General features: G+C 40.0%; 1 protein-coding gene across 1 annotated transcript in view; it reads left to right on the forward strand.

The window, feature by feature from the left end:
* Positions 1–14,503, forward strand: part of DLGAP2 (DLG associated protein 2) — a 109,535-nt gene that overhangs the window by 20,980 nt on the left and 74,052 nt on the right. The window contains exon 3 of the mRNA XM_027787864.2: positions 12,296–12,507. Coding sequence (XP_027643665.1) covers positions 12,296–12,507 — 212 coding nt within the window. The remainder of the gene's footprint in view (positions 1–12,295; positions 12,508–14,503) is intronic.

Consider the following 14,503-nt stretch of genomic DNA (forward strand, 5'->3'; position numbering starts at 1 on the left):
GGAGCACAATGCTGCATGTCACTGATTAATATTCCTTCCTGATCCATTCAACAGCCCGTGAAGCAGCAAGCAATCAAGGTAAACATACCACAAGGTACGGTGGATGAGTCAGCACTAAAAAAGAAAATAGCATGTTGTTCTAAAAATGGCTTCAGCCCACTCCTGTCCTCCTAGTGCATTTAAGTACTAGCGTCATCCGTTACAGCAGTGGCACTGCTAAGCATGTGGGTAATAATGTCAGCTGTGTTCTCTACAGAATGAAAGAAAAGCACAAGAGTTGGTCTCTTACAAAAGGAAAAGAAAAAAAAAAAAAAAAAAAGCAGCTGTTTCAACAAGACTCTTTGCTGGTTTAAGTTATGCCTACCTGAAGAGCTTTGAGGACAAGCTAATGGATAAACAGGTATTAAGCCCTCATTTTTCCAGGAAGTCTTCTGGGGACAGGACAGATTCCCACAAACGAAACAGTTGCCCTTGAGAGGCATGCTACTGCTTTGCACTCTCCCTCTGGTTTGCAGGGTTGGATGGATCTGAACTCAGTGCACCTTTCTCAGCACTTCATCTTTGTGAAACTAGATTGTATCTGTTTGCTTGACATAAAACCTGTATACGAACTACAGAAGCTATGTCCAATACTCTACCAGCTGGTGCATACTGTGGAGTCAGCCAGAGCTAGCAAAGTTTTGATACTAACATCCAAATCACTATCACCCATGCTGCCTTCACAATGATTTATGACCAGTGCCCACTGCAGAATTGACTGGGTTGTTTCCACAGCAGTAGGAGCTAGTATAGATAATATGTTAACAGGGTAGCCTGCATCCTAAATTAGCATGGGCATGTGCGCTACCATTTTGATTGCTACAGCCCATTCCAGCCCCACAAGCATGTCTCAGCTAGCCTTGTGCCCTCCCAGTCAGGACTGGCGATGTGCAAGAAGAGGCCCAGACAATATGGGAAATGATGGGACCGCTAATGCCCTACAGTCTGTTCACAATGTTAATGTCAGCCTGCAACATCTGGTACAGCACCTGGGGCCACTCTGGAGTTATTCCCCAGGTCAGTAAGGGTGTAATCCTCCCATACAGAGCAGCAAGCTTAACCACTTGTACTTGTTCCTTATAATGTTCTCTCTACCCATCATATCTCTGAAGTATTGCACTTAACAATTTAAAGAACGTTAAATAAAAAGGATTTAATAAAGTTGACACTTCCCTGTATTTACAAAATGCTGATGGTTTTGTGTGTCACAAAACACAGAATACTTCTGAAATACCCCTTCCAAGGGAAAAAGGAGAAAGAAAAAGAAAATAAATACATTCAATCAATGGTGGTGTAAAGCTCAGACCAAACATTTGTCTCCATTACTGGTATCTTGAATTACTGTGTTAATCAGTGGTACAACAGCACATCGCTTCCATGCCCATGTACTAAGATGCTCATATTGGCTGAAATGAGCTGCTGAAGCTTTTTTCCAAACCAGAGTAGAAAGATTTCAGAGTTAGTATTTTCTTAAAGCTGCCAAAGCAAGTCCCTATTACTGTAGAAATGTCAAAGCTAGGAGTGGAAAAGGGAGGCCATGATCCCACTGCCCTTTAATCAAAGAAAATTGTCCTCCTTTATAATGTTAGTACAGCGCAATGCCAAATTGTTTTTCAGCATTCACTTCACCAAAGCTGAAGGCTGACCTTTGCAGTTGTTACTCAAAGGTGTTACTGGGTCTGAAGAAGTTTTCAGGCAGGAGTAGCTTGTTATTTTAGACACTCAGGCCAGTTGCATCTGTCAAATGAGACTGCCAGGGATGCACACCCAGAGCTGTCTTGACTGCACACTCTCCTAAAATACAGTCTTACCGCCTAGGGCAGACCCTGCTCCTCTCCTGAGCAGTCTGTATTGTTTTTCCTGTGAACAGGTGACTGTAAACAATGGTGAAGCATTCATAAACGTGGCTTTGGTTTGGGGTTTTTTTTGCATCTAGTTTTGGCCATCTTACAGTGCTGTGCTCAAAGGTTGTTTTTCAAAGTGGAGATGCAGGTGTGTTTAAATGGCTGAACGTCTATATGGACAAGGTCCTGGTATTTCTGGTAGAGGAACTGGTCTTTTGAAAAGTGTGCAGATAGTTTAGCGTTACCTAGTATCTAGACAGGAAAAAATACCCATTTCACTCTGTCAGCCAAATAATTTAAATCATCTGGAAATAACTGTTCAAAACTGCCAATCATTACTTCAACTGAGAAAAATGGATGAAAGGCATATATATATATATATTACATAGCCTTTACAATTATTTATGTTTTAAAGACGTGCTGTTTTTTGTCAGTAGTAGCCCTATAAAAAGTTGGGTTTTTTTAAAAGGTGATATAATTTCCTGCTTAGATTACATAAGACCCTGTTTACTACAGGCCATCTTTTGGGTCAGCCCTGAATATGCTGCCTTTTAGGTTCTTCCCTGTCTAGCTCTTATACTGGCTCTGCAACGTTGGAGTCCTTGCTACATCTGCAGTCTCTGTGGTTTTAGAGTTGCTGTGCATTTTAAGTGTGTTGGAAGCACTTCTCCTTTTCTTCCTTTAAGGGCATTTTTGTCTCTTACTCTATACTTCTATGACAATGAATGGTCTGTGGGGTCTTGTCCCACTCACATAAGGTGACAACTCTGAATTTCCCTTAGTGTCTGCAGTGGTAAAGGCAAAGATATTTCCAGGGGGACCTACAGGTGATTTTGGCTGATAAGTCATGCAGTGTTGAGACCCTGGGCTGAAGGGGCTGATGACACTTTATTTTCTCATTTCGGAAAGTGGCTAGAAAAGGACAGAATAGTAAGGCACTGCAGTGCCTACGCTGTACCACACAGGCCCCTAGCTACCTGTGGGAGTGTTGGATGTGATGCAGCAAGGCCACAGGGACGCAGGTGACCCCCGGTGAGTGGGACTACATGCCTCATGCACTCAGAGGGTCTTCTCTCCCACAGCTTCATCAGTCACAAAACCCAGGCTGTTCTTCACTGTACTGTGCAGATAGCTGTGTTTCATTCGCTCTGCAAATGTGGTTCAGGCAATTCAGTCTACCTCTCCCAAAGATATCTGCCAGGAAAACTTGTAGTTAGCCTCAGTTGCTGATATTGTGGTCCCTTGGGCTTCGTCTGCTGCCCTGTCAATCAGGAAGCCCTGCTGGCAGGTATATTCCTGGCTCCCATTCTCCTGTAGTAAGCGATAAGCTGCAATCCAGTTTAAGTCTTTAGCCTTTTCACGCTTGGTTTTAGCAGAATTTGCATTGTAACTAAATTAATTCAATTTATAGAGAACGATGTAAAGGAAAATGCGGATATAAGCTGGCCCAGAAAGGCAAAGAAATAGAAAAACAAATTCTGGGTGTGTAACTATGGCAATTTAATTGGCAGAAATGCTGCATTTCGTGGCAATCATGAGAAGTTCCAAGTCTTGGTCTTTGATGCTTCTGTGGACCTCCATTATTACAATAATTGCTACCTTATGGTACATCTATGCTATCAAACTGCATAGTGTCGGGATGGTTTCCTTGGCACTGCACCCTGATCCTCTGTACTGTTATGTGGCTCAAGCTGTCTTGGGCATCGTTTTCATCCAAGCCAGCCAAATTTCCCTGAACAGTTCCTGGGTACAGCTCAGGGCTTAGCACAGGCCAGGGACCATTCCTGGTAGTCACACTCAGTTAGAGACAAAGATTTCTCAGTATCATGGGTGCAGAGTGCTGCAGGCCAGCTGACCTCCAGGCAGGACAGTGGGACTTCATTCACTGAGGTATGCCCAGCCATGGGGTAATCATCACACCATTTTCATCCTTCTGTCTTGCTAGTACTGATGATTGTGCAGTGGCACAGTGAGCTGGAGGAGCTCACCAGTTCAGATGAAAATTTTTCTTTACTTATCTTTATTATTATATTTTCCAGGCAGCACTCTAAGTCACTTTACCATTACTAGCATTGCTTGAAAAGCTGAATATTGCTTAAGGAAAATCTGCCCCACTTAAGATGATGGTAGTATAACTTTAAAGCAGATTCTGCTGACCACAAAGCAGCATCCTGGGTCACTTACCAAAGGAAATATGCAGCCAACTGGAACCCAGGGTTCTTGGTTGAACCTGTACTGGGTTTGTGTCTTTGAGAAGCTACATATATATAGGTTCTTTTTTAAGTACAGGCCAAGCCCGCCCTTCAGTCCAAGCGCAACTCGTGTCAAAGTTCTGGCACCAGATCTCAGTGAGCTAAAATCTCTTTTTTTAAAAAGATTTAAATCTTTTAAATCTTTGAGCAGGCTAAAATCACTTACAGTGAGGACAAGCCCACCACTGTCATCTGACTGCACCTCACTCCACGGTGTCAAAATGGCGCAGAGTCCAGAGGGTCCCAGAGAGACCCAGCAATGTAGCAGAGGATTTGCAGGTGGCTGAACTGCAAAGGTCTTTGCCAGCAATATGAGCACAGCAGTCAGGAGGTGTGCATTTGGCCCACATTCATCCAAACAGTATAAACAAAGCCACAGAGTCCTCACAACACTATTTACAGTACTTAACCATCCTCAGATTACAGTTAACATTGTTGCTGGGGAACCAGTTAGGAAACGAAACATAGTACTGGTTCTTTTTGGTTTAGTTCATCCCTGTTGAAATACGAGTTATGAAGTATAATTTAAATGAAAAGAACTCTGTTCTGTAGAAAATACAGAAGCGGTGACTAAGCAATCCTGAGTACACTGGACAGAAGTCTTCTTTCTGTCAAGTATCAGTTAGTGCAGCTTTGCTTGGAACGTGAAAATTGGGCAGTAAATAATGCTGGCACTTAGTTTGCCTATTCAAACATCTCCCAGCTGGAACGTTATGTTTGTGTTCTGTGATCTGCATGGTTGTCCTATCCATTCCCAACTCCCAAATTCCTGAATTCAAGTTCTTTTCAACCCAGTGTAAAATATATATTGTTTGGGATCTATGTCATGTCCTTCATCTTCCTGTGATACTATGGCTGTTCATACCAAAGCCTGGAGAGAATGGCTGGCAAGCAAAGATGCCTCTTGCTTTTCCAGATTAGCTCCTGCCTTGATGGACAGCGTCAGCGGCCTTTCAGGGGATGCTGCAAGATCTCTCTGTGCTTTTGAGCTGTCAAGGAGTTTGGGGAGTAGGGCGTGTCTTGTGAAAATTACACCTAATTACGAGGATTGGCATTGTTAGTGATGAGGAGGAGTCCCCGGCATATTTTGTAGAGGATTTTGAATGGCTTCATTGTATAATTCATATTCTTTGAACAATGAATCAGCACATTAAAAAAAAAAAAAACCACAGAAAAAAACTAGTCAAAAATGTTCAGGGAATGGTGTTGAGGCAAAGACACAAAGTTAGGTCTCAGGAAACAAAGTTTTTGTTTTCAGATACTGCACTTTTCCCTCCTGCAAAAGCTAGACCAATAGGGTCTAGAGTCTGCATCCAGTAAACAGGGGAATGTCATTAGAAGAAAAATCTAGTAATTGGTCACTGTCCTTTCATCTGCAAAATTTTTGAAAACACAAGAGGTCCAGCTCTCACCTGTCACATTAAGGGGGAGGGTTTTCCCCAAACCCTTTATGTTCAACTAGTCTGTCAACATGCCAGGAAAGACAAGACCCTTGTACCCAGCCAGCCTGTCAGAGCTCGCTACAGAGACTCCATGGGGCAGCACACTGCATCGGAGGGTGATTCACCCGTCCTGTTCAGGGATTCCCGGTGACAGACGCAACGATCAAATCAATTATTCAAGTTCCCGGAAACTCACACAAAACAGATCTCAGCTGAGAAATTTTATCATACAGATTTGTAACAGATTAGGGTTCGAGTTTGCCATTGATAGTACACTGACTGCAAGAACAAGCGTAAAATGGTATACAAAGTCTAATCACTGATAAAAGCCAGCTGGGGTAAATCATTAAGCACACATAGAATATAGTATAGCTCTTACCCAAGAGGCCTCCCCGTGGGGGAGAAGACAGGTCTGGCCCATCGGTCAATCCCAACAGTTACAGTGGAGACTTCCCTAACTTCTTCCTAACTTACTTTTGTATTATTTCTTTACTTTTAGGTGGAGCTTGAGTGACTCCAGTCATAACATCATTTGTTACTGATAGGTGTAAAATTCTCTCACTTTACCTTTAAAGGTACAGTCAATAAAAACGTAAAGCGCACTTTCAGTGAGGGGTGGTCTTACCTTGGAGGTGGGTAGCTTTGAGATGGAGGTGTGCTTTGGTATTACAAAGAGATTATAATGAGCAAAGTTCATCCAAGGAACCAGCTGCTGGTTCAACAGCCGACACCTTCCCCTACCTTCCCTGCTGGACAGCTGCTACGTGGTTTTATCAGTACATGGTACCAGCAAGTTCCCCTCCCTGCAGGGAGTACGACAGGGCCTGGCCGCGGTGCCTTCACCCCAGACCCCCCCACACCCTCAGTTCAGTTCCCCTCAGCATGTGTTGAGGCTGCAGGTTCTGCTGCCTGGGGAACTACTGGGCAGCAGATACTGTGCACACCAGCTGCACTCCATCCTGACAGTAGCAGCTGCAGTTTTACCCTAAAATTTCTTTAATGTTATAATATAACTTTATATTTTTATATATATGTTATTAATAGATAGATAGATAGAACTTTTACACACACCTTCCATTATAATATCGAGGAAACTTTCTACCATGCTAAAAAGCATTGCTGTCTGCCTTGTAAGATTGTCATCTACTTCCATCTACTTACAGCTTTGCACAAAGGCTGTTTTTCTGAGGCTCTCTGAAGAAGGCATGATTTAAAAGAAAATCTCTTACCTACAGATTGTGTTCTTTTTTTTTGGGGGGGGGTCATCTTTGTGAAGAGGCTGAGAAAGCATAAAATTACAAAAATTACATATCTACTACATAGTGTTTCATATCTTATCCTTCTTTATAACATCTATAATCTAATTACATGCACAGACAGCTTCAGCTTCTAGTAAAATGTGAAATTTATATTACTAAGGTAAGATTTAGGTCATAATGAATATTTCAGTGCATTTTACATCTGCATGCTAATTAAATTTCACAGGACTTCTGTGAGATAGGTAATCGTCATTTTAACCTTTGAGAATGAGAAATATGAAGAAGTGATAGTCAGCTCCATCAGCTGAAGGCATTTATTTACAAGTGTTTCATTTTAGATGGTAAAGTGATATGCCAGATTTTAAGCAGATCAGCAATTTAGTGGTGGAACACCTTTAAAATTCTGGGAGCTGGGAGGAAATGCCATAGAAGTGGGTGGAACAACAGGAGCAAATCTATTTTGAAATGCCAGTGGTTGTTGCCAGTTTGATGATTTTAGCTAAATCCTAAACTGAAATTAAAAAACTTGAATTAACAGTGGTCAAAGTCCAAAAGAAAGAATATTTCATTGGTTCTCCCAGTTTTGACATCAGTAGTTCTTAGATACACACTGCTAACACTAGTTCCCGAATGGTAGCCTAGATTGGCCATCTCTGATTAGATGTAAGGAAAAACTTTTTCCTCCCGAGTGTGGTCAAATGCTGGAATAGGTTGCCTAAAGAGGTTCATATGGGCCTACCTCTCAAGCCTGTCACGGTCCCTCTAGATGGCATCTCTTCCCCCAGGCGTGTTGACTGTACCACGCAGCTTGGTGTCATTGGGAATCTTGCTGAGGGTGCACTCAATCCCAGTGTTCAAGTCACCATCAAAGATGTTAAATAGCACTGGTCCCAGTACTGAGCCCTGAGGAACACCACTTGTCACTGGTCTCTGCTTGGACATTGAGACATTGACTGAAACTCTTCTAAGTGTGGCCATCCAGCCAATTTCTCATCCACTGAGTGGTCCATCCATCAAATCCATGTCTCTGCAGTTTAGAAATAAGGATGTCATCCGAGACAATGTCAAATGCTTTGCACGACTCCAGGTAGATGACATCAGTTGCTCTTCTCTCATCCACCAATGCTGTAACCCTGTTGTAGCAGGTTGGTCACCAAATTTGCCAGGCAAGATTTTCCCTTGATGAAGCCCTGTTGGCTGTCACCCATCGCCTCCTTACTTTCCACTTGCTTTAGCATAGTTTTCAGGAGGATCTGCTCCATGATCTTGCCAAGCATAGAGGTGAGGCTGGCTGGCCTGTAGTTCCCCATGTCTTCCTTTTTTCCCTTTTTAAAAATGGGAGTTATGTTTCCCCTTTTCCAGTCAGCGGGAACTTCACTGGACTGCCACAACTTCTCAAATATGTTGTCTTTCTCTTCTAACCAGCCCTCCCCAGGCAATCTGTGAGTGTTTCATTAAATGGCCATGAGTTACAAAAAGAGGAGAGCATGCCAGTTTGTTTAACATCAGGTCTAAGTCCTCTCCTTCCTGAGCACTCCAACTGTTACTGATTAGAAGGTGAGCAGTAACGTCTCCCAATTCCATAACCATTTCGTCATGGAAGGAAAGAATAAGGCTGCTCAGTCCTTTGAAAAAAAATCTGAATTTGTTCTTCAAAAGATGGTTTTAGGCTGTGAATGGGAAATGACAGAAGGGCCTTTCTGCTGCCTGTTATCACGTGCAATAAACCCAAGAAAGGAGAAAAACGTTTGAGATTTTTCTTCATGTTTTGCATTTTGTTTGCTAACTGAAGAGACCTTTTGGATGCTACTCTGAAGGAGCTAACTCTCCCAAATGCCTTGTACAGGGAATGTGGAATCCTACCTAAGTTTCTGGAGTTCACTTTCAGCATCAGCTCCATAAAATGTAGTAAGTTTTAGGTACCAGGTGCTTTGATAAAATTGGCCCCAGATGACTAATGTAAGATATCACATTGAATTAGCAGCAGAACAATTAAAAGGTCCCAAATTCCTGAACCTGGTTCTGCTGCTCACAGCAACAGTGCATGAGAAAATTGTAAGAGAGACTCATCATTCTCTGTAATAGTTATAACCAAATCAGCAGCCAGTGACAGAATTAAATGAAAAGATCCAGACCTTGTCAGCTCATTGTTCTTACAAAAGGAAATTCATATGGTAATATGCAGTCTAACTCCTCTGTGGATAGAAACTACATACACAGGGATTCATGTTAACATCTAGAACAGGAGGAAGGCCTTTTTAGACATTATAAATAACAGCACTCATCACTGTATGCCAGTAGATAATTAGGGTAATTATTCCAAATTAGCAGCTGCAAACCCTGCAGATGGGAATTTCAGGGGCTGGTAACTATTGTAAGAAAGCATTTCTGCAAGCTGCAAAGCCCTTTTCATGTTTTGGAAAATATACGTTTAATGACCCTCACACATGCTGTTAAATATTTTTGTTAATATTTCAAAATAAAAATCTTTCCTACACTAGTATAACACTTCTGCTTTTCTTTAAAGCTATGCTGGGGTCTGAGACGACCTGGATTTGGGAAGATTTTTCCAAGTATTTAACCTATCAGCTAAAGCAAATGATGAACCAGGCCAAACTGGACCTCAAGTTTTGCTTTTATTATCAGTCCATGAGGAAAAGCAATGTCAAGGGCCCTTTCCTTGGCTTTTGACAACAGGGAAAGGGCTCCAGCTGTTTTCCTAGGCTCTGCATGAAACCTTCTGAGAGAGCACATTGTCAGACTTGCTTGCCAGGCTCCAGAAGCATCTTCCCTGTGTTCATTGTATTCTGCTCCTTTGAATGGCTGAAGGGTAGAAATGTGCACATATTTTAATTGTGAATAATGTTTCTTCAACCATAATTTTTTCTGTGATAGTCAACAAGTTAGAAGGGGATTCTTGGTGCATTTGTGTGTACCATGCAGTTTTAGCTTTTATGTGAATTCATTTGAGTCCAGAAAATAAATGTAGTCAACAAAAATAGTAAGACACATAAATGTAAGATTTATCCTCATGAAGCTCCTTATCACAGTGAAGAAACTTAATTTTTTAGATACTTCAATGTAAAGAAATCAGTCATTCCTATCTTTTAAAGTAAGATTTCAACTTCAATCAACAAATAAGCCCGTGTTTACTCATTTAAATCCAGTCCTTATCTAGTTATTTGAACATGGAATTTCAGACAAAAGGAAGTTGAGAAACTAATATTTTTTTTTGCATTTGAGTAATTAAAAAATTATTGATCAATGTCTTTTTAAACTTTCTATTTAATTATCATTGAGCTAAAATGAAGGAAAAAAATTTCAAGCCAAAATAATGATTCTATGAAAAAGTTATCAGTTTTTTGAAAAAGAGTATTAAGACTGAACATAATAATTCAGCTTTAGTTCAGAAAATTGAACAGTATAGCTTGCAGTGGGCCCATGTAGATGCCAGTAAATGCTTTTTCAGCATTTGGATTTTGTTTTTAGCTATGCTGACAGGAAAGTAATAAGGCTTCGAAGTGAGAGTATGTTTGTGTGTTATCAATTAATTTTTCATATACAGCTCTCTGATTCAGATTTTTACAGTTAATAGTGTTGCCAGCTGTAGATTAAAAAAAAAAAGCTTAAGAAAATAGATTTATTTTGTATATTTTAGAAGTCTGGCTATTACAACTATCACTACATGTAAATACTTCTAGGTCTCCTAGTATCTCAAAAAACCTTCCTCCAACATTAATCTCACACATACTAGGTCTTGGAAAAGAAATGAGAGTGATGTATCACATTTACAGGCTTGAAGTTTGGGAAGATTTTTTACACTCCCTTTCTAATCACCATCCAAAGCTGAATAATATGAAAAGTTTGTTTCTTTGCATGATGTAACCAATATTTAATTTAGATTCATGCTCTGTCCTATTACTTTATATAGGAATGTAACTCATAATTTTTTCTCTCATATTTGCCTCTAACATTTTTCTGATATGTGTGATCTGTTTCATCTCTTCTTATCTGTCTTCATCTTCAGCCTCATTTTTCTCTCCTGAGCTTGTTTCTTTAATTTAATATCTCTATTTTCAGTTGTTCACCCACGTTTAAAACTTCACTTCCCCCTTAATCCCTTTTTGGGGCTCCAAGCACCAGGTCTGTTCACCTGATGTGTGGCTAAGCCATGTATCTTGAAAGAGCAGCAAAGGTGACAGGCAGATCATGTTAGTTACTTAGGTCCAATCTCCTGCTGAAACTGAGGGGAGTGTTTGCTTCAGCTCCACAGTGAATTCTGTCTGCAGAGGGTCTCAAATATGTTTGACTTGAAAGTCTTTATCAGACATCTTGCTTTGCAGAAACAGCTTAATATATGTGTAACTGGAAGTTCAGATTTATAGTATATTTGTAAATAATGCCATTGTACTGTTTAATATATATGAAGTCATTACGTTGATAAAGGATTTGATGCTGCCAAGTGCATCAGCCTTAGTCCACTGATGGGCTCTGTCACATCCTTCTTTTTAACCATGAGTCATTATAATGGATTTCAGAGAGCTGTTTATATCCTTTAAATTAAGTAAATTCTTAAGTGTGTTTCTGGATTAGGACCAGAGGACTCAGCATCTTGGAAGATTAAACAAAAAATCAAAGCATCAGCAATACTGGCAGAGACAGGCTTGCTAAATTTTCCCATAAGTCTTAAAACAAGGCTGATTTCACTTTGGATTGGAAAACCTACTCCTGCTCAATTCCCTGCCAATTTGTGGTGCAGAGAGATATACATCCACCAGCTGTGGATTATCTGACTGCCAATCTTACTATTTGATAAACGACCTCAACTGCATGAAAGCAGCCTCAACCAAATGTATTTTTAATTAACTGGCTACATTCCTGATACGATACAGCCTCTATTAACTATTTTGCAGTTTCTACATAAGAAAAAAAATCAAATTGCCACATGTGCCTTTTTTTCCACAGACATTTACCCTAAATGAAAATCCTATCCATTTATGCCAAAATTATAGCTTAGTTTAACTCAAATACTTCATTCGCCTTCCTGAAAAGCAGCCAAAGCCCCATATGAGAAGAGCTGGTAAAAGACTGAAGTGCTCAGCTTTCAGAGAGTTTTAGGTCTGGAGACACCTGATCAACTTACTGTTTATCAGCTGAAAATCTGTGTGCAAACTTCCTGCAATTTAGAGCTTGTCTGCAAATAGATATTGTAGCTCAGCTCACAAACCATGACTTGATTGTGCCTTAGGCTCCAGCATTTCTAAACTGAAAATTTCCAATCTTGAAGTTGAAATTAAATTGCCAGATCATTTGGGTACCTTAGAAATTTCTATGTTACCTGTTTCTGAAGAATAAAAAATTCACAGCTTGTGTTTGTAAAATGAAAAATTGAAGGATGCATTTAAATACATGAAAAGAATAATGCACATTTTGTTGATGTGTTTTATGGTCTCCATTAGGTACCTCAGGATGAATGGGGAGGATACCCAGGTGGTGGGAAAGATGAAGAGATCCCCTGCAGAAGAATGAGAAGTGGGAGCTATATTAAGGCCATGGGAGATGAAGAAAGTGGAGACTCTGATACCAGCCCTAAGACATCACCAAAATTAACAGTTCGACCAGAGTCGTTATTAAAATCCATTGGACAGAGACCACTGGGAGATCATCAAAAGTAAGTTTCACTGTACTATGTTATACACCTTTCTAAAATTTGCCATGACTTGGGTGACTTTTCTTTGTGTGTTACTGGTAGTGGTCAGTATCTGTGAGAAAATATGATACTGTAGTTAAAAAGCTAACTTTTGTGTCTTAGTTTTAATTTAGCTAGAGTTCCTTATAATTACTGGGTGAAAAACTGTGATCTCCCTCCATCTGTGTAACACACATGCTACCTCAGAAAGATTTTGTTATGTTTACTGAAGGAAATATATCCATATTTTTATAAAAAGTTTAAAATTCTGCATTTTTTCTTCTCTAGAAGGATTGTTTTATATTACAAGTCTTTTTTATTTCATTGGTTTCTCTAAATAGCAAATAACTATTCTATACTAGGTATAACAACAAATATATAATTCTGTCGTATATTTGGCATCTTACACCTTTCTTATTGCTACAATGCTTTATATATCAGCTGTACTGTAACATACACATGTAAACATTGTGGAGGGTTTTGTTTGACTGTTGTGTTTTTTTCATTCATACTGCCTACAATATGGCCTATTAAATAACTAAAGCAAATTTTAAAACTATAGGAAAATATGTAGTTAAGTATGTTTTTCAATAGATCTCTATTTTTCTCTCCTTTTTATTCTTTCAATATATTATTTTATAACTGAACGGCAAATATACTTCTGAAGACAGTTTCAAACTGGTAGCCTGATTTCAAATCTGCAGCTTCTATTAAAATGACTGGGTGTTTCTCACAGCTTAGAAAATGGATATTTTTGCCTGGGAGAAATACACAAAATGAAGAAATTAAGATTGAAATCTTTAATCAAAGGTTGTTTATTGTTCTGTAGATAATACCATGTATAGCATGCCATAGTGACTCATCTTTCCATAAAATAAAACAAAACAAAAACCTTAGACAGAAGTCCTTAATTAAATTTAATTATTTAGCCTGCAATCTGGAGGAGAACCATCAACTTTCACTGTTGCTGAAGAGAACAACTCTAGAGTTTGCAACTCTATTATTTCACATAGCTTGCTCATGCATCTCTGTAGACTTAATTCAGATGCACAAAGGTGTCTGTACCATGAACCGATGTAAGATTTCTGAGATAGCATTAAAGGACACTGACAGGTCTCACTTTCAATTGGCAACTAAAATCAAGGCAGGATACTTGTTCATCTCAAAGGGTGCTGGAGACCTATGCTTAGGCAATGGAGCCAAATTCTAAAGGTGAATCTGAAGAATTTGCTATAGTATTGGTTCCAATGATGAAAACATGGCCTGTAACATGGGTATTTCTGACAGACCTGTGCCTGGCTGATTACCAACGATGAAAAGATGAGTGCTTAATGACAGTGGTTGGAAGCAATATTTCAATTTTTTTGTATTCTTAGTCACTGTATCTGGGCTGAGTTTGGAGTTTGAGGTGTGCTGGCTACATCAACTGGTTCAGTCCAAATTTGTGAAAGTCTCTGGGAAACAGAAAAGGTGGTTAATTTTCAGCTTGTGAGTACTTGTCAGCGGAAGTAGAAGTCTCTCAGGATGAGGAGCCTGTAATTTCTCAGCCATAGTGGAGACATATGTTGTGAATTCTTCAGTCCTGGATTTTCTCATAAATGGCTCTGAAAGCTGTGGGTCTTGCAAGAAGGCAATTATCCTTGTAGGATAAGGTGTGCTAAGGGAGAGTAAACTAATTAATGTCTGTGGCTTGTTAAGAGTGACCCTTCTAAAGGCAACAGGGAAAGAGGAGATACTCGACTTAGACTTCCACACGTTGACCAGCTTTGTTCCTGCTGGTAAATTAAACATTTCCAGAACACAGACCTGAGTACAGAAACCTGACCATGTACACCGAGAAGGTTTTGAAGTGGTCTTTCCCAGCGGCAGTCTGGATGCAGCCATCCTGCTTTGGAGGGTGTGTCATATCCATCCTAGTACCACAAACTAAAACCTTTTCTCAGAGACAGTTCTAATTTTCCAAGTACTTAGACCAAAC

This window comes from Falco peregrinus, chromosome 7 (assembly GCF_023634155.1).
Source record: "Falco peregrinus isolate bFalPer1 chromosome 7, bFalPer1.pri, whole genome shotgun sequence".
NCBI lineage: Eukaryota > Metazoa > Chordata > Aves > Falconiformes > Falconidae > Falco > Falco peregrinus.